Source organism: Cucurbita pepo, chromosome LG03 (assembly GCF_002806865.2).
Source record: "Cucurbita pepo subsp. pepo cultivar mu-cu-16 chromosome LG03, ASM280686v2, whole genome shotgun sequence".
In the NCBI taxonomy this organism is placed as follows: domain Eukaryota; kingdom Viridiplantae; phylum Streptophyta; class Magnoliopsida; order Cucurbitales; family Cucurbitaceae; genus Cucurbita; species Cucurbita pepo.
This window is the reverse complement of record NC_036640.1, coordinates 2,022,492-2,041,337: the sequence shown is the minus strand read 5'-3', so window position 1 is coordinate 2,041,337 and position 18,846 is coordinate 2,022,492. Positions and strand designations below refer to the sequence as shown.

The 18,846-nt window shown below is 35.5% G+C and overlaps 4 protein-coding genes across 6 annotated transcripts; 1 reads left to right on the top strand and 3 right to left on the bottom strand.

Annotated features, from left to right (window-relative positions):
• The first annotated feature begins 173 nt into the window (after positions 1-173).
• Positions 174-3,103, top strand: LOC111791021 (G patch domain-containing protein 11). Of its 2 annotated transcripts, XR_002814607.1 has the most exons (5): positions 174-338; positions 439-975; positions 2,245-2,310; positions 2,418-2,848; positions 2,991-3,103. XR_002814607.1 is itself a non-coding variant. In XM_023672195.1 (4 exons), the coding sequence occupies exons 1-4, from the start codon at positions 216-218 to the stop codon at positions 2,475-2,477; spliced, it is 786 nt and encodes a 261-aa protein (XP_023527963.1). In that variant the 5' UTR covers positions 174-215; the 3' UTR covers positions 2,478-3,103. The 2 variants fall into 2 exon arrangements, 1 of the variants encoding a protein (XP_023527963.1); XM_023672195.1 differs by having other exon boundaries at positions 2,418-3,103.
• Positions 3,104-3,211: 108 nt separating this feature from the next.
• LOC111791020 (squamosa promoter-binding-like protein 17) lies at positions 3,212-6,350 on the bottom strand. Of its 2 annotated transcripts, none has more exons than XM_023672194.1 (3): positions 5,729-6,350; positions 4,225-4,340; positions 3,212-4,108 (listed from the first exon to the last, which is right to left on the bottom strand). In XM_023672194.1, the coding sequence occupies exons 1-3, from the start codon at positions 6,109-6,111 to the stop codon at positions 3,456-3,458; spliced, it is 1,152 nt and encodes a 383-aa protein (XP_023527962.1). In that variant the 5' UTR covers positions 6,112-6,350; the 3' UTR covers positions 3,212-3,455. The 2 variants fall into 2 exon arrangements, with proteins under 2 accessions (XP_023527962.1, XP_023527960.1); XM_023672192.1 differs by having other exon boundaries at positions 4,201-4,340; positions 5,729-6,347.
• A 2,956-nt stretch (positions 6,351-9,306) lies between these two features.
• LOC111789831 (UBP1-associated protein 2C-like) lies at positions 9,307-13,566 on the bottom strand. The gene is made up of 7 exons (XM_023670534.1): positions 13,334-13,566; positions 12,478-12,598; positions 12,131-12,274; positions 11,150-11,346; positions 10,950-11,025; positions 9,711-10,082; positions 9,307-9,636 (listed from the first exon to the last, which is right to left on the bottom strand). Exons 1-6 carry the CDS (start codon positions 13,459-13,461, stop codon positions 9,735-9,737), a joined length of 1,014 nt encoding a protein of 337 aa, XP_023526302.1. The 5' UTR covers positions 13,462-13,566; the 3' UTR covers positions 9,307-9,636; positions 9,711-9,734.
• Positions 13,567-16,983: 3,417 nt separating this feature from the next.
• Positions 16,984-17,622, bottom strand: LOC111789933. Its single transcript, XM_023670661.1, has one exon. The coding sequence runs from the start codon at positions 17,619-17,621 to the stop codon at positions 17,136-17,138; it is 486 nt and encodes a 161-aa protein (XP_023526429.1). The 5' UTR covers position 17,622; the 3' UTR covers positions 16,984-17,135.
• Between the last annotated feature and the right edge of the window lie 1,224 nt (positions 17,623-18,846).

Sequence of the window (18,846 nt, the reverse complement as noted above, 5' to 3'; positions counted from 1 at the left end):
AGACGATGAAGTTCTTGCAATTGTTGGGAGTTGATGAGCTGGCGTCCACGTCGGCTGAAACGGTTACGAATTTATAAATGTTTTCTAAATAAAAGAGTTTTTTAATGATATTCTTTTTTTTTTTAATTTTTTTTTTTATACTAATTTAACATCTTTTTTTTAAAAGAAGGTCCAAATAGCGGTAAATTATATTTTCGTTTCAGAGGTCACGAGCTATGGCGGAATCAGCTTTCAAGCAATCCAACGAACCAGACGATGGAGAAGATGATTACATGGGCGACCTTTCTAAGTTGCTTCCTCCTGAAGTTACTAGCTCTTCCAAATCCATGTCCAAGAAGGTAAGGTCTGCTGGCTTTGCTTTGTTCTTCAGCTAATCGATAAATTCTAGGGCTAGTTACTCCATTAGTTTCTTGGACTTAAAATCAAATTTAATTGCAGCTTCCTGCTAATAAAGCCCCTGCTGTTCAAACGTCGATTAAGAAGCCCAAAACCTTCAATTGGCAAGAACAGCGCAGACGGGATAGAGAACGGAAGCAATTCGAAGAGGATGAACAGACATTGGCGAGAATAGAGGCTCCGATTCCACAATCGAACATTGGATTTAAGTTGTTGAAGCAAATGGGGTACACTCCTGGCGCAGCTTTGGGCAAGGAGGGATCGGGACTGGCAGAGCCTGTGGGACTTGAGATTCGACGGTCACGAGCTGGAATTGGCCGCCAAGATCCGATTAAAGAGAAGAAGAAGCAAGAAGTTATAAGATCTGAGAGAAAGAGGAACCATCAGGAGGCCTTGATGGAGGAATTTGGGTCTCGACAGAAGCTGCAGTGGCGAAGTCGAAGAATTGTGGTCAATTACCACAAGGCGAAGGCAGCACTTGATCAGTTGGAGAATAAGGAAGTTGTGGAGCCAGAGAAGAAGGACGATGAGGAGGAAGGAGATGGGGAAGAAGAAGAGGAAGAGATTATAACAGAAGAGGTATAATTCTATTCTGAAAGTTCTACCACCCTCCTTAATTTCTTGTAAAGTTCTCTCTTTGGTAGGTTAGGAATGGTATGATATTGCTTTTACTTTTTCCTAAAAGACTTAATACTAATGAAGATGTATTCCTTACTTATAAATCCATGATCAACCCCTTAATCAACGGATGTGTGACTCTTCTCCCAACAATCCTCAACAGTCCTCCCCTCCCCTCGAACAAAGTACACCATAGAGCCTCCATTGAAGCCTATGGAGCCCTCGAACAAAATACACCATTTGTTCGACAGTCACTTTTGACTACACCTTTAAGACTCACGACTTTTTTGTTCGACATTTGAGAATTCTATTGACATTGTTAAGTTAAGGGCATGATTCTGATACCATGTTAGGAATCACGAATCTTCACAATGGTATGATATTGTCCACTTTGAGCATAAGTTCTCGTGGTTTTGCCTTTTGGTTTTCCCAAAAGGCCTCGTACCAATGGAGATGTATTCCTTACTTATATAAACCCATGATCAACTCCTTAATTAGCCGATGTGGGACTCCTCTCCCAACAATCCAAAACATCAAGGTAGGATCAATCTTTCATTTTTATGTTATATAAAGCTTCTCTTTCATTTTTTGATTCAAGATTAAAATGAATTGCTGTCTGCCATTTGTTAGACTACTCTGCTATTTCAAAGTCGAGCTCTATTAATTGGAACCCTGTGGTGGACATTTGCGAAGAAAGATCAAATAAGACATATATTTAAGAAGAAATGAAATTTCTCATACTGGAATTTTTTAGGCACACCATCTCTCAAATCTCTTCTTTTGTCCACTCCACACATTTGATTCAACCACACCACCTCCTGTATATTTATTTACTATGAAAAGAAACAATTTCATTATTAAATGTAATGTACAAGAGGGAGAGACCCAGGGCAAGTAGTTTACAAGGTCTTCCGATTAGCATGAAAAGAAGAAATAGGAAGTTACACCTTTCAGATGCTTCACCCAGCTCCCAAAAGCTGTCATTTCCACAATTCCATTAACCTTAGCTTTTAGCTCAAATTCTGGAGTCAAGTTAGTTTTCAATGTCTTTTAGGTGATGTTCCTATTTTTGACCCGTACCCTGCTTCTTAAGCTGTTACTCATTATTCACATGATATATATGTATATAGATAGATATAGATATAGATATAGATATATAAATTTGTGTTATTTCTGGTGTGAACGTGCTTGCTGGGGAATTGGTATAACATAGGTCTGTGATTGATGCAGGATTTGGAGAGTATTTTGATTAAACTGAGAGATGAACATCGATATTGCCTTTTCTGTGGATACCAGGTGAGTGTATTGCACCAATCTTTTGAGACAATAGTTCAAGATTGACTTGTATGTTATGCTAAACCTGAATCCTCCTTTTCTTAACATCATTCTGCTGTTCATTGCAGTACGACTCGATAGAGTTGCTCCTATCTAACTGCCCTGGAATTAATGAAGATGATCACTGAACTACTTTTTGCTCCAAACCCTTCTACGGAGATGCCCCCTTCATATTAAGGGTTGCATCATGTGCTTTACTATGTCTTTGTCGACATTAACGGCATAATCTCCCAGAAAAAAATCCGATCTGAAGTTGCTGTTCGGAATAGCGGTTAATGGATAGAACAAGTTCTTTGAGTTTAAGGCCCAGAAGTAGGAGTTCAGTGACACCAAATCTGCTCTACATAATACTTGGGCCAAGCTCCCCCGTATTGTGTCCTTTTGAGTGCAAAGTGTAAGAATTTGAACTGTGATGTCGAATTCAAGTTTCCTAGCAGCGGCTGGCACAAAAGTTGGCGGGTAAAAGGATTTGAAGGATATGTTGAACATTCTTGAAGTGGTATCTTTCTTATTGAAATTTAGTTGCTTGTTAATCTTTCTGTCATATTCCCTGATAATGAAGTGACAATCTGTAAGAGATTTTGACCTATTCTGGATTCAAGTTTTAACAATCTTCTCTGCTTTTTATCTTATAAATGTAGTAGTGAATTACATGGTGACATGTTGAGGTCGTTTCGAGAAGAATGTACATGGAAATTGGGTCACAATTTTACACTTGTTTTTGGGTGAAATATACTTTTGATCTTTCAGTTTGTAGATCAGTTTGTTCTTAGACCATTAAGTTATTACTAACAAAACTTTTTTACTGAGTTGAAAAATTAATCTTAGACCATTCAAAGGCAAGCAGCTAGCGATGGCAAAATCAGACTAAACACACAAGCACCAGACAGTTCCATAGTAAAATGTCAAAAGGGAAAGAGTTCAGGTCTCAAGTCTTCCTGATGTAGTTCATAAAACACAAAAGGAACAATAGTTTTCAACAAACCCAACCAGGGGGGGAATGGCGTAGACGATGAGTTCGATGTCTCGAGCCAATTATTCATTCGGAAAGGCCTAAAAGAGGAGTGGATTTCACTGGAACCAGAGAGTTGAAGTGCAGCAGCACCTCAAAGTGACCAGTGCAGATGCTGCTGGGTTGAGTCGAAGGCACCTGCTGATTGCCCAAGTTCCATGTATGGCCTCCTACTACCTTGATTAGGAAACTGGACATCACCAGAGAAAGAACTGGTAGTAAGAGCCTGTGAAACTTGATGATTCAGACCCAAGTCAGATGCCAGGTCCAGGGAGATGCTAGCAGGAGCTTCATTTCCCTTGAAACTCCACGACGACATCGACATCGACATTGGGAAGTGATTGGTAGCAGCATGAGCTGATGTTGTTTGAGCCACAAGTGCACCTTCAGCATTCAACAAGGCTGCATTTACCTCGAGAGGCGTCGTTCGGTTTCTGGAGCCCCATGTTTGGTTTGACAGAAGAGAGAGAGCACAGGATGAGTCAGTGACTCCATTGATGCATTCCCCAGAAGGATTACCAGGACCAGAATAACTGGTTCCACCTGCTGAAGAAACTGGCAGGAGAAGTTCAGATGGATTGCTCTGCCAAGGATTTGGGATATATTTCCCCATAGAAGTGATGCCTTGATTTCCGGGCACCCGTTCGGATGATGCTTTCATACCCGACGACGACCAAACATCCTTTCCAGTCAGCTTTGGATATGCACTGAAGTCCATCAGAAAGCTTCCAACTCTGCTGCTGTTTTCTATCATTGCAAGCAGCAAACAAGTGGTCGTTAATCTTTGCACAAAGCTAAGTCAAGACATATCATTTCAATGAATAATGGCAATGTCTAACCAAAGATAGATGAAGAGAAGCGACCATAACGAGTGGACAACAGTGACCCAGGTGGTGGCTTCCTACGCCGCTCATTATGCCCAGCCAGACGTCTGCGGCAGCTACGTTTACCTTGATCAAATTCAGGAAGCTGATGAAATCTGATAACAAACCAAAGCCGCAATCACTTTCAGTGAACTACTTCAGAATTTTGCATGCATCAAACCTTGCGGTTCTATAAATTTAATTAGTGAATCAATTTAGATCTTCATTAGTGATGTATAGTTGTATTTTCATTTCATTCTGTTCAAAATCAACTATACTCTTCTCCCAAAATCGGGTCAAAATAGCGTAATTCTTCTTAAATAATGTTTCATTCTCCTCCCAAACCAATGTGGGATCTCACAATCCACCCTCCTTCGGGGTCAACGTCTTTACTAGCACACCGTCTCATCCACCACCTTCGGGGTTCAGCCTCCTTGCTGGTAGTGTCTGGCTTTGATACCATTTGTAATGGCTCAAGCCCACCGCTAACAAATATTGTTCTCTTTGGGTTTTCTCTTTCAGGCTTTCCCTCAAGGTTTTTAATACACGTCTGCTAGGGAGAGGTTGTTTCGTTCTCCTCCCCAACCGATGTGGGATCTCACAATATGTATGCATGGTAAAGACAATATGTATGCATGGTAAAGAGAAGAGTTCTTATGTATATTTCGTAAAAATGGAGCAAATGGAGCAAACCAGGACATTTAGAGTAAACAGAGCTAAGAATCAACGATATCAAGTCAAGAGAAGGAAACAAAGCACAAAATCTGGAGGACAGCATTTGGACACACTACCACAACACAAGCTTAAAGATCTGCAAGGATGGCGTTGGGACGCTGTTTGAGAGCGGCTTGATGCTATGTACTCAATGCATTAGCATCACGCAACGACACCAATCCCTGCGTAATGCCCCTAAACGCTTAAAAACATGTGTGCTTTGGATTTCTTAGCAATTCTTAGGAGCATTAATGGCAAAGTCCAAGACAACATTAATTCAAGTTTGTTCCATTCACATTAATATCCATGAGAAAGAAGCTTGTAATTGTGTCTAAGTTCTTGATTGCATATTTTCTTCCTTTTCATTATATCAATGAGAGGTTTCTGTTCTTATTTTGACCAATGGTAGGGAATTTTGGTAGCCTCCTTGGACTTTTAAGGGATTGAGTAGAATATCAAGTTATGTAGCTTCTATTGCATTCAATTCATATCACAAACTGTTTGAAAAGCCAAAAGTTGGAATAGAAAATCAAGCAGGAACACAAAGAGAACGAACAGCTTGATGATGAAGGGTAGGCTATTGTATTGACTGCTATCAACCTCTTATGCTAGAGCTCCATATTAACATCCATTTCACAGATTCAACCAAAATAGTTGAAGGAAAAAGATGAATCTAAGCTTTGAAACAAAAAGGAAACTCAGAACAACACAGTAAAATGAATCTAAGAACTAATCAGAGACCATTCATAAGAACTAATGCAAGATAAAAGCAAAGAGAGTGTGAGGTGACCTGCTACACTGTTGGCAAAACCTTTGCTCAAGACCAGCAACAATGACCTTGGGGGATTTGGAGTGCATAGTACAAACTTTGTGTCTGGAATAGTAAGCCTTAACATCACTTAGATCTACTTTACAGCCTTCAACCTGACACCTAGGGGGCTGAGCCGGCTGAACAACGCCTCCCCTAAGCTTCTTGGTGGGTGTTGATGCAATAAGAGGCGAGGATGAGAAAGATCCCCCCCCACCTGATTTAGGAAGCTCTCCAATACCCACATCTTCAAAGTAAATTTTGTGTCCAAATTTGAGGCCATTGAGGGATTCGGCTGATGAATTGGGCGGCGAGGAAGTGGAAGACCCACCAGACTCAGTCAAAGAGCTGCAATCCATTTCCATTGGGGGTTCTCTCTAAGAAAGAGGGTTGGTCATAATGAGTGTGTGTGTTGGGAGGGAAAGAGAAGGAAATGGAGCTAAAGGGGAAATGGGAAAGACGGGGCCATTGCCAGCGGAGGGAGTTTTTAATTACTTGGTTTCTTGGGTATCGTATGCAAAAATAATGGAAGAATGAGAAAAGTAAAGTAAAATAAGAAAGAGATTTTGAAGTGATGATGGGTTCTTGGTGCTCTGTTGCCTGACGAGGTGCTCTGTCACCTGACGCCCTGAAACCCTTTCTCTTTCTCTTTTAACCCCCTCTTTTATCCTTTCCCCTCTCTCAAAACCTTCCATGGTCACTGTGAGTCCTACATTGGTTAATTAAGAAGGTGATCGCCAGTTTATAAGTAAAAAATGGTATTAGGCTTCGAAAATGCATTTTTTAGTTTGTTGGGACCGTCTAAAGTTGACCAATCGAGGGGTTGATCATCTCCATTGGTATTAGGCTTCCGAAGCTCCAACCTAAACCATGAGCTCAAACTGAACAACATCATACTAGTGTGAAAAGTCGTGTTCGTAACATGTCTCATTTTTTGGTGTTTTCTTATATATATATATATATATATATATATCAAAATCATTTAATTAAAATATGAATAATAATATTAAAAAGGCTTAATAACTTTTAAAAGAATATATATAATTATAAATCTTAAAAAAACAAAAAGTAGAATGATATTTTATTAAAAAGAAAGTAAATAGTTACTATTTGTAGAAAGATTCCAAAGTAATTCGTATGGAATCGAAAAGTTTATTTATTTATTTATTTAGTTTTTTTTTTCAAATAAATAAACTTTAAATCTATCATAAATTATATAAAATACTCTAAAAAAAATTTATTTTCTATTTTAATTTCCCTTTTTTTTTTATATAAGACAAGGTTAAAATTGTCATTTTGAGACTCGTTTTCTTTTAGTTCGTAGATTTTTAAATAATTAAAGTTAGTCTCTCCACCTTATTCGAGTCTAAAAAATTATTATAATTTATTATTAACAAAAAAATTATTATAATTTATATTTTTTATTCTAAAAAATAAATAAAATATTTTAATTTATTTTAATTGTTTTAAAAAAGACATAAATATTATTTTAATTATATTAATGAGCCCCAAAACCTGTGGAAGCAAAATGTAATGATTTGTCATAACTTTCCTTTTTGACTAGATATTTTGTCATTTTTCAAAAATTGAATGCCTTTTTTATATCATTTTTTAATTAAATTTTTCACACATTATTGATTTAAATAATAATAATAATAATAAATGGGAAGATAATTCTTTGCCAATTATTTTCCCATATTTTGTAAAAAAAAGTTAAAATATCTTTATTGCTTCAATTCTTTCCAACTTTTTGTGTTTGCTTAGGAAGAGGAAAGTTACTCAAGGTTAAAATTACGAAAATGACCCTGCAAATTATTAATGATGGTAACTACACGACCGAGAATTCTTGGGATCAAGTTCTCTGCAATAATTTTTTATGGATAATTTACATTTTTTTCAATATATTTTTTATTAACTTAGATTCGTGTCTGTTTTACTCTTATCTATATTTACTTATATAATGAGGCAAGACAGAAAAATGGGGCGTGGTCGAGAATAAGGAATATAGTTTTCGTTTCTTTGTCCCATTTAGTCTCCCTGCTCCCTCCCATATTTTCGGTGTAAGCGAAAAAAATTTACTTTATAGACCAGTGAATAGCTCCAGTTAAACTATAGTTACTGTAGGTAGACGTAGCGTATGCAAAGTCGGATTAGAATAATCGAAGTTTAATTAAAATTAAAATTTAATCTAACAGTAAAATTAATTTGTTGATTCTTTATTTTTAACTTAACTTTAATCCAATGTTTGATTCTTAGCACCAACAAACATGTTGGGAAGGTACACAAACTTTTCTATATTGAACAACTTTTTTCTTTATTTTTTATTCACTTTTTCCAAACATTATTGGAAGAGAATTAATAATGTGATATATATATATATATATAGTGAAACTAAATATTTGTCAATTATTTTCCATTTTTTAACGTTAAAAAAGGTTAAAAATCTTGTTCGTGTCGAATCCAATAAATAATAATATTTTGCTTGAAAACCATTTTGAATTGTACGTTACACGTAGGGTCAATCCTATAAAGACATGTTTGAGAATATAACAGTGAAACTATGTTCGAATTGGCTGATACCTTTCGTATTTACATGACAACGAGTTTGAGTTTTTTATTGAGTCGGGAGATGGGTTTCGGGTTATTTATAAAATGATTCTACGAACGTTAAATTAGCGACGTAACGGAATGGTTTAAAAAGATTGAAGGTAAAAAGAGGAGATGAGTGGATTAGATGTAAGCAATAATTGGGGCGTTTTGGTGTGCATCCCATTAGCCATTATCCACATGGCCATCACATAAACAAGACCTGAACTTGGATTGGACATCTTCCACTGACAACCAAAGCAATAGTCTTGTCCCTTAAGATTTCAGAATCTTCAACAGTACATCCAACCNTTTTTTTTTTTTTTTTTTTTTTTTTTTTTTTTTAAAAATTTGGGATAAAAAACAGTACACGAATAAATTAAATACATACCCGAGTAGGAGTAATCTTAAAAACATATTCATTTTCGATCTCTCGATCTTTAGAGCTTCAAATGGTAAAGATTAGTGGCATATGATCGGTATGTAAATTTTGACTAAATTTGAATCATAGTAACTAATTTGACAACATAGTCTGACTTTGAATTATGCATAGTCGTATATGATTTATTTTGAATCTCTGAGCTAAATTTACGTGTGCACTATGCATAGTTCGATTCATTAAACAAATAATTACAGGACTAATTTACTTACTAAATTAATTTTCAAAATCTAATAGTTTTATATCACTTGATCGTTCATCAACATTATGAAACCTTCAAGTTCCGACCAAATAAACACTAATTTCAACTGGAAATTTTGAATCTATGATTCAAATGGTTCTATTTATCACCGTTTTTTCTATTATTCCTTAAATTTCCGAGGTTAGTTTGCATATATCTTAACTAAAAATAAAATTCAACTAAAAGTATGTCGTGGATAAAGTTCAACTAGAGTAGTTCAATCTAAAGATTTAAAATTACAGAGACTAAATTAAGACGAGAGGAAAATGATATTTAAACCTAAAACCTAAACCATTACAGAAAATTTGGAAGAACTTCCTTGAAGAAAATTGTTAATGGAACACAAATAATCTAATCTAATCTAATACTTACAGTAAACAGTAACTATGAGATCCGTTTTCTAAATTCAAAACAGGAAATGAGAGTAAAATGCAATTCAGAAAGATCAAGAATACTCTGTCTGTCATATGTTCAATATTTTTCATGCTCAGAACCAACTGCTTCTAATCCTAAGAATGACTAAGTATGCATTATTTCTAGATGCTAATAACATTACTCCAACAAGCTACACAAGGATGAAGAGATTACCCAATTTCAAGAGGGCCATTGCCAATGTCCAAATCCCTGCAAAGAACCAGTGAACCATGAACCATGGAATGAGAATCAAAGCTAACATATTATCACGTTTTGAAATTCACCTCCCATAAATCACATCGGTAGCGCTATTGTTTCGCCATATAATATGGATAGCCTCCCATTCCAGCAGGCGTGGTCAGGTGGAGTCCGGGAGTGTCTTTCTTTCCTATCACTTGATGGGGATGTGGCATTTGGGGTTGGCTCGCATACGAAGCATGCGCCGACGTTGGACTAGGATATGAAGCATGATATGATGCAAGAGCTTGGGGGGGATATGCATAGCCAACAGGGGTGACACCGCCATGTGGTTTTCCAGGTTGAGGATATCCAGCTGCTGCTACTGGGTATGGCATAGAAGGAATAGCTGGGGGTACTTGTGCCTGCATCATCTTGTTCCTGTGTGAATCGGCGAGCTTCACAATTATGTTCCTTCCCTGCAAACACTCACCACATTATAGAAATGCTTGCAAAAGAATGCAATAGAACGACCCAACCAAGGTCGGTAACTTTCTCGAAAGTTTGTCTAAAGTGTTAATTCTTCCAGACAAAGAACTTCGCCTTTTCTGGAATTTTCACCTTCCAAAAAATTGATAACACACTCCCTAAAAGAAGAATGATCCACTCGATAAAGAAAATACGATCTTACACGAGAAACCCTTCGAAGGATGAAGACTCCATAGTCGAACAATCCTTTCTCCCCTGCCTAAAATTGAAGTCTCCCACTAAAGAAAAGAGAGTCATAATCCCCATCGTTTCTCTATCGAACAAACGAAAGAAAGAATGATCTCCCTCATGAATCAAAACGTCAACGACAAAACAATTTTTCATAACAGATAAATGATAAAAATTAGGAAAGACATTGCAAAGGGGGCGATCCCCACCCATCAATCCTCCAAAAACAGAGTACCTTAGCCATCGCCCACCACATCACTAAATTAGATCAGAAAAAAAAAAAAAGAAAAAAAAAACAAGCTTATTAGAAATTTCTTTCCACGGATTCTGAAGGTGCCTTTAACCCCACCAAAAATTCAGTCAAAATAATGAGAACTATACTTGCTCACAATAATCATCCACCACAAGTAAGAAAAGGAAAGGAGATAAGGGACCCCTATCTAAGACCTCTGGAAGCAATAATCTTACCCTTAGGACTACCCTTACTTATGGCCTTTTCCCTTTTTTCTTGACGCTTGAAAGATAAATTACAGCATATCTGAGCATTTAAATGATTGGAATCTTCTATAATGCTAAAAATTAAACCGGCTATTTTAAAAGGCTATTATCGAGGCTCGTTACTCACTCACCCCAAAGGTCTTGTCTGGATCATCTATTGCCTTCTTTGTAGCCTCGACTGTGGTATATGTAACAAATCCGAACCCTCTACACAGAAAAATGAAAATTATATTATAGCTGCAGTGCAGTGGGGTCCAATAAGATAAAAAAAACTATAGACATCAACCAAGAAAGTAATGTCCCAATGAAACGCGAGAAGAATGTTACTAACCGTGATTCATTTGTATCTTTATCATAGGCAACCGAACCTTCTTCTATATCACCATACCTTCCAAAGAAATTCAGCAACATTTCACTTGTAATATCTGGTGATAACCCACCAATGTATAGCTTCCTCTGTGCTAAATCTGGAGTTGTACTTGATCCACTTAGACCCTCACAAGCCAGATTGCAGACAGCCATGCGACCCTAAATTAAGAAGAATTTATCAAATACAAATATTTGAGTTCTCTTGGAAATATCTTAGTAAGCCACCAGCTATGATATGTGGAACGAAGAGATGGTTGTGTTCATTACAAGTTCAAGTTATCTATCCTTACCTTGCAGATAGGCTTGTGAATCAACAACCCTTAATATCTGCTTTTAAGGGCATAAATTTTGTTCAAGTTCAGAATTATTTCAAGTAGGATATACAGCTCATATAGGAGTTGATTAAGTTTCAATCTTTGTAAAATCCAAAAAGAATACTTCTCCATAAGCCAACAGCTATCGTCCTATGAACAAAGAAATGATGAGACCAAATATTGTATTTTTCTAAAAGTCTGTCTTCCCCAAGGCCTAGACTTTAGAGACATCGAGACTTTTTTGTTATTATACTCACCCAAAGATTCACATCACAACATTTAGGTAGGTATTCCTAAGAGACTACCGGTCTTGCCAATTTGAGCATAATTCAGTGAATGAGACGTCAATTACCATTTTATGAAGAAGATGGGGTGGAAATGAAACTCGATTGAGGAGATAGGATGTGGGGACAGGGTGCTATTTCATGAAACGAATAAAAAAGCAAACAAAAAAAATTCTAAACTCTAAAGAAGATAATTTATAATCCATTGTATTCCTAACCCAAATAAGAAACGTTAACTTCTTCATCCCATCCCATCCCAACTATTTTCACACACATTTAATTCCAAAACATCATCTGATCAAATAGAAAATATTTCCACAACATCTGGAAGGGGTAAGTGATTACCTCAATAATTTTGCTAGGTGCTTTTAAAGCAGCTTTAGTTGACTCCATATGCTTGTAAGTAATGAAACCATATCCACGAGACTTGCCTGTCGTTTTGTCATAGATAACGGCTCCTTCTTCAATTTCGCCATGGACGCTAAACGTCTGAACATGAAAATAATTACAACTACTTCGTTAGGAAGAAAACCAACAGAACACTTTTTTGTAGGAGATGGAAACCTAGGAGAAAAAATTATTAAAAAAGAAAGTGATCCCAAAATTTAATGTTCCAGGACTAAGAACATATATCCTAGAGAACAATCACAAGCATGACAGGCAAAACACAAGCAACAACCAACTACACTCACAGCACACAGTGTTTCTGAAGTGGTATTCCAGGCCAAGCCACGAACAAAAAGCTTTCGATTGACAGGATCTGCACTGGCAACACTTTTTATTTCTTCTGCAATGGAAGGATACTGGGACCCTCTTTATGCCTCAACATGCAACGCAAACAAACACACATTCACCATGTCAATCACACAGCATACAATTCAAGCAACACCCTTCTGATTGGAATACCCAAAAATCTTATTCTTACCATAGTTTTAGTGATGGAAGTTACTTTCAAAAGAAATTTTCTATTCAAGAACTATAAAGACAAAAAAAAATTTCGAACAAATTTGTTTTGTGTTGAAATTCATTTTTTATAATTCTTGGACTTGTGAGTTTGTCTTCTTTTTTAAATAGTGTATTAGATAAATACTCCAAGATAAATCTGGATTTGGTTTGAAATAACCTTCATGATAGTTCAACAATTTTTTTTTTTTTTTTTTTTTTTTGGCAGAAGCAATTTATTAAAGATAAATTTTAGATTGACTAAACTTTAGATTGTGTTTTATAAAAAAAAAACAACGATAATCTGCGAAACAATAAGATCCCAACCTTCAGCTACAATGGAAACTAAGAACGCAAAAACGTAGAACAGAACATCGGCAACAGAGGCATAAATGAGTTAAGGCGCGGATTATCCAATTCTTTGAAACTCCATATCTCATCCAATAACATTTTTCACAGTAAACAGAAAGACAAAACCAGGTGAGAAAAAGAAGAAGAAGAACTAATAAACTAAAACATTACGAGAATTCATGAAAACAAACAAACAAGGAGAAGAAAGAAGATCAAATGGAAGCGTGGTTTAATCAATAAGGAGAAGAGACGCACAGTCTGGCAAGGAGATCGACCAGTTGTGGCTTGGGAAGCGGTTCAAGGAGAGACCGCAAATGTTCGACTGACGAAAATTCACCGTTGCCAACGGTCTCCTCCAGCTTCCTCTTCTTCAAATCCTCCATGTTCGTGATGGTTATCAGACACGTTTGGCGCTGAAGTGATAGCAGACCTGAGCCCTTGTTGAGCGCTCCAAACTGGACCGAACACAGCCTTTAGGGCTTCTTTTTTACATTTTAGGCGGGTTTTTATTTTAGCTATGGTCTTCACACAACCTTACATTTTTATTATTTAATTTTTTATTTGCATGCATGTCCAAGGTGTGTTCCATGGTGTCGTGTCTATAAACTAGATAGCCATTTACTATTCTTCAATACGAGAGTATATGACCGATCACTAAAATCATGTCTATATCTTTCAGGACTAGAATGTATTTTAAGTGTAACATTTGTAATAGCCCTCACAATCCACTACCCTTGGGGGTCAGCGTCCTACCTAGCACACCGTCTAATGTGCGAAGCCCTTACAATTCACCTCCCTTGGGGACCCAGCGTCCTCATTGCCACATTTCTCGGTGTGCGACTCTAATACCATTTATAACAAGTCAAGCTCACTGTTAGTAGATACTGTATTCTTTGAGTTTTCACTTTCAGACTTCTCTTCAAGGTTTTTAATTTCACACTCTTTGAAAGAATGTTTCGTTCCCCTCTCCAACCGATTGGGATCTTAGAGCACGGGTCGTTGATTCTTCTTATTCGGGTTATATGCTATCTCGGTGTGCGACTAGTCGTTGATTCTCCTTTTGTTACCTCCAACGATAAGGCCTTCCGCTCAATGCAAGCTCGAAATGACGTAAGAGAGTAGTAGTTATGGAAAAAGAAAATGGATTCAGATTCAGGGATGGAAAAAGAAAACCAGAAAGTGTGAGCCTTTGATTAGGTAAGAAAAAATGAAACCATGTTGATAAGATAAGGAATCACTACAAGGGGAGTAAGATTCGGATTACCTTGTTGATCGAATATCTCAAGCCAAGAACACTTTGTTTGAGATTCGAATCACTCCAGAAGCAAAATCGATCATGTCTAGCTTCAATGATTCTTGTTGATCAAATATCTCAAACACTTGTTTGAGATTCGAATCACTCCACAAGCAAGATTGATCATGTCGAGCTTGAATGATTCTACATGCAATCTAAACTACATAGAATTGCAAAGAAACTTAGCCATTGGCTAAAGAAAAGCACAAATGCTTCTTTCTATATTTTCCAAGTCTACCTTACAAATACAACATACATGGCTTTATATAGCCTCAAAAATGAAACTACTAAAGGTATTCCAAGAGTTGTAACATTCCTACTTTATGACCATAATTAGCCATTATGTAAATGTAACCGAAATTAAATAAAAAGTCTTAAAATACAATAACTCTAAATTACTCTATATTGCAACCCACCCAAAATTTATAACCATCAAACTTCATTCCTCTTCAATGTGACATGAATTGCAACCTCTTTTGATAATTTTGACAACATTTTCTTCACATCTTCATTGAAGTATATTATATGAATGATGTCTCTTGGTTCATATCACATGTGCTACTGTGATTGTATCTTTTTTCTTCAAAAAGTAATAATATTGATCTCGAGATAAACGACTTCTATTCAATCCCGTTGGCACACTATCCAGTGTGTAGCTCTGGTATCATTTGCAACAGCTCAAGTTCACCGCTAATAGCTATAGTCCGTTTTGGCTCATTACTAAGGAGAGGTTTCCACACCCTTATAAAGAATGATTCGTTCCCCTCTCCAACCAACATGAGATCTCATAGTTTGAACTTGGAAACAACCTACTATCAATCAAAAGGGGAGAACAAACAACTATTTATTGGTTGAGTTCTCTATATTCTACGATGATCAGCTTCGATATAGAAGAGAAAGACCATCATCTCGTTACACACTTGCATCACCACCCGAGCTTCATTGCTACTCCACCCAACTATTACGCCTATCACAAACTTCGAAAACCAAATAATCAAGACCTAAATAATCAGAGTTACGCAGATATTAATAGCAAATATCTATTAATATTATTGATATAACGAATAGTAATAATAAAAAATTTAAATTATTTATTAATCTTTTTTTTTTTCTTTATAATAATATCTCCATTCGCATGAGACATTGTGTGAAGCCCAAAGTAAAGCCACGAGAGCTTATACTCAAAGTGAACAATATCATACCATTGTGGAGAGTCGTGATTCCTAACATGATATCAAAGTCATACCCTAAACTTAGTCATGTCAATAAAATCCTTAAATATCGAACAAAGAATTGTGAGCCTCGAAAGTGTAGACAAAAGTGCAGAGGAGGCTTATAGTGTACTTTGTTCGAGGGGAGGATTATTGAGGATTATTGGGAGCAAGTCCCACATTGGTTAATTTAGTGGAAGATCATGGGTTTATAAGTGAGAAATATTATCTTCATTAGTACGAGGCTTTAGAGAAGCCCAAAGCAAATAAATTTATAAATTGTGAATAATAATATCGGTCAATATAAATATTATAAATTTATTTTTTAATGAGAAAAAATGGTTCTAGAAAATGTTTTAAAGTGTTGCCACGTAAGGGTAAGATTTGGATTATATTTTAAATTGTTACATTATTTTAAAAACAAAAAGTGGAAAAATAAGATTTGGCAAATTGGGAGAAGTTTAATTTTGCTTCTTGAACATGAGTCTTATTTAATTTAATTTTATTTTATTTAAAAAATGATTCTAATAAATCCATTATTTTTGTCCATACCATGTTAGGCTTCATAGAAAACAACAAATTGCGACAAAAATGAAGTGGCCATGTGGCCAACTCAATTTGCCTAAATATTTATTAAACCACAAGTTTAATAATTTAATAATGATTTCCAAACTAACACTCCTTTCACCATTTAAATACCAAATCACCCATTTTCCTCCTTTTATAGACACCTGTCGTTGACTTAGAGTCGTCGTCTAACTCTTTTCGTACAAAATTATTTAATACTGTAATAATATGATCGTTAGATGTATAACAAAAATACTGTAAAATGTATTTTAAATTTATATCCGTATTATTAAGAAAATATTATTAAAGTTTTTAATTAATTTCTTTTTTTTTTTCATGAGAAAAAGTGGAAGTTTATCCATCTTCGTAGGAATCAAAAATAGCTGGGGTACTAATAATTTTTAAAACATGCGAGTTTTTTAATTAAAAAAATAAAGCAAGTTGATTTCAAAAATATTTTTTTAAAAAAATTTATTTTTCAATTTTTTTCTATAAATTAAAAAAGCCTCATATAAATAATATATATATATATATATATATATATATATATAAAAGTAAATGGTATCTTAACGAATTTTAAGAAGATTCAGTCAACGATATTTTAAATCAATTTATATTAAATTGAATTAGAATATCATAAACTCATATATTTTTCTCATTTTGTTTTTGTTTTATGTTATATATATATATATATATATATATATATATTTATTTATTTATTTATTTATTTGGGATTTTTTTTTATTTCTACTAGTTAATTTCTTACTAATATTTTTAAGATTTTAAAACCATAAATAAAGTCAACTTTTAAAATTTAGGGGAAGAAAACATAATGATTAAATTTTTTTATTGCATTTATCAATATGAACATAGCTCAACTTTTAAATTACACGTTTAAATCTCGAGACATTCACATTTGTTCATTTACAACCGGAAAGAAATTAATATCTAAAAAAAAACAATCAAACACTATATATATATATAATTATAAGCTTCTTGCCGCCATCTCTTGAAATTTCCGGTAAGACTCCTGTTTTTCGAGCCTGAATTTCTCATGACACCTGGCAATAAAAATATCTGCTAATTTATCAATTTCATTAACGTGCCGACATAATTCCTCTTCTTTATCTTTGTGTTCCAGCCACTGCAAGTACCCAGTAAGGTGGTCGGCGGCGCCGGCGGCGGAGTTGTCATCCCACGTGAGCGGTGGGGGAGCCACGTGATAATTGGAGGAGGAGCACCAGTTGTAATGGAGTCTGAAGGAGCCGAAGAGGAGCTTGTTCTTGTTCCTCTTGAAAGCTATGGCGGATTGGTGGTTGGCCTGTTTTAGGATGTGAAGCGCCGTCGTTTTGGCTCGAGAAATGGCTCGGGCTAGAGAGAGAATTAGCGTCTGTAAAAGGGCTTTCAGCGATGAAGATGATGGGAAAATTTGAAGCGAAGAAGAAGATGGCGAAAGGGAAACCATTTTCATTTTTTTCATACACACAACAACTTCACCTCTACTTTAGTTGGTTTATAAAGGGATTTGTTGACCATTTTGCCCTTCCACTCTTTCGTTATTTAAAGCCAGTGGCATGTGACTTTCTGGATAAAGGTGGAAAGGTTTAATTTTTTTTTTTTAAATATTAATTTAATGCATAAATTACACGCGTTCACTTCTTTAAAATTTTAAAATAACAACAATTAGATCTATATGATGAAGCAAAATTAGGAATTCGCCCGAGGCAATAGCTTACCAAAACAATGATCAGTTGGTTCGAGAGGATGATTAGCTACACTGGGATTGAGACATAGCTAGGGGTGTACATTCAACCCGACAATCCAGACCAACCCACCCCGAACTATAAGGATTGGGTTGGATTAGCATTTCGGGTAGGGTTGAGTTAATTTTTCTGAACTCGATTTGAATCGGTTCGGTTTTGGGTTCATGACACAAAATCCTCGAGTTGACTCGAGCGACCTAATTCAAATAAAAATATATAAATTATATTAAGAATCGTTTAGTATTAATGGGTTTGCAGCGGTACTCTATTTTTAGTTTTAATATGTTAGGATTTTCGCTCCTGGTTTTTTTACTTAATTTGTTTTTTTTTTTTTGAATAATTATAAATTGATTTGTGTTTGTTTGTGGATTAATAAAACTTTAAAAAAAAAAATTACAACCCAACTCAACCCGCTTGGGTTGTAAAAAGTTTTGGGTTGGGTCAAAAAGATCCCTCAACCCAACCCAACCCAGACCATGTACACCCCTAGACACAGTTCAAACTCCTACCGAAGCAATGATGCGTGGAGGTAAAAGGCCTCGTACAATATTTTTTTTAGGGTTTAGACACAAAATTGATCCAATTTTATTTTATGTCTAATAGATAAATTAATTTTTAAAATGTGTAAATATATTATGAATCGACCTGATTGATATCGAATATTTGTGCATTTAAAAAGTTAGAATAAAACGCTTTTCTTTATATCTTTTTTGAAAATATGTGGCTTTACGACGATACTTTTACGTAATTAAATTAAATTATGGTATATATTATAAAGAGTGAAAGATTCGAACATTTGACTGAAAATAATAACATCGAACAAATACCTAATCTTCCTTTATGGGCGGTATAAGGTGATACGACAAATCTTGGTTTCTTTTAAATATTCCCAACGCTTATCCCTAAGCTCTTACTTTTTCACACAAATGCTTA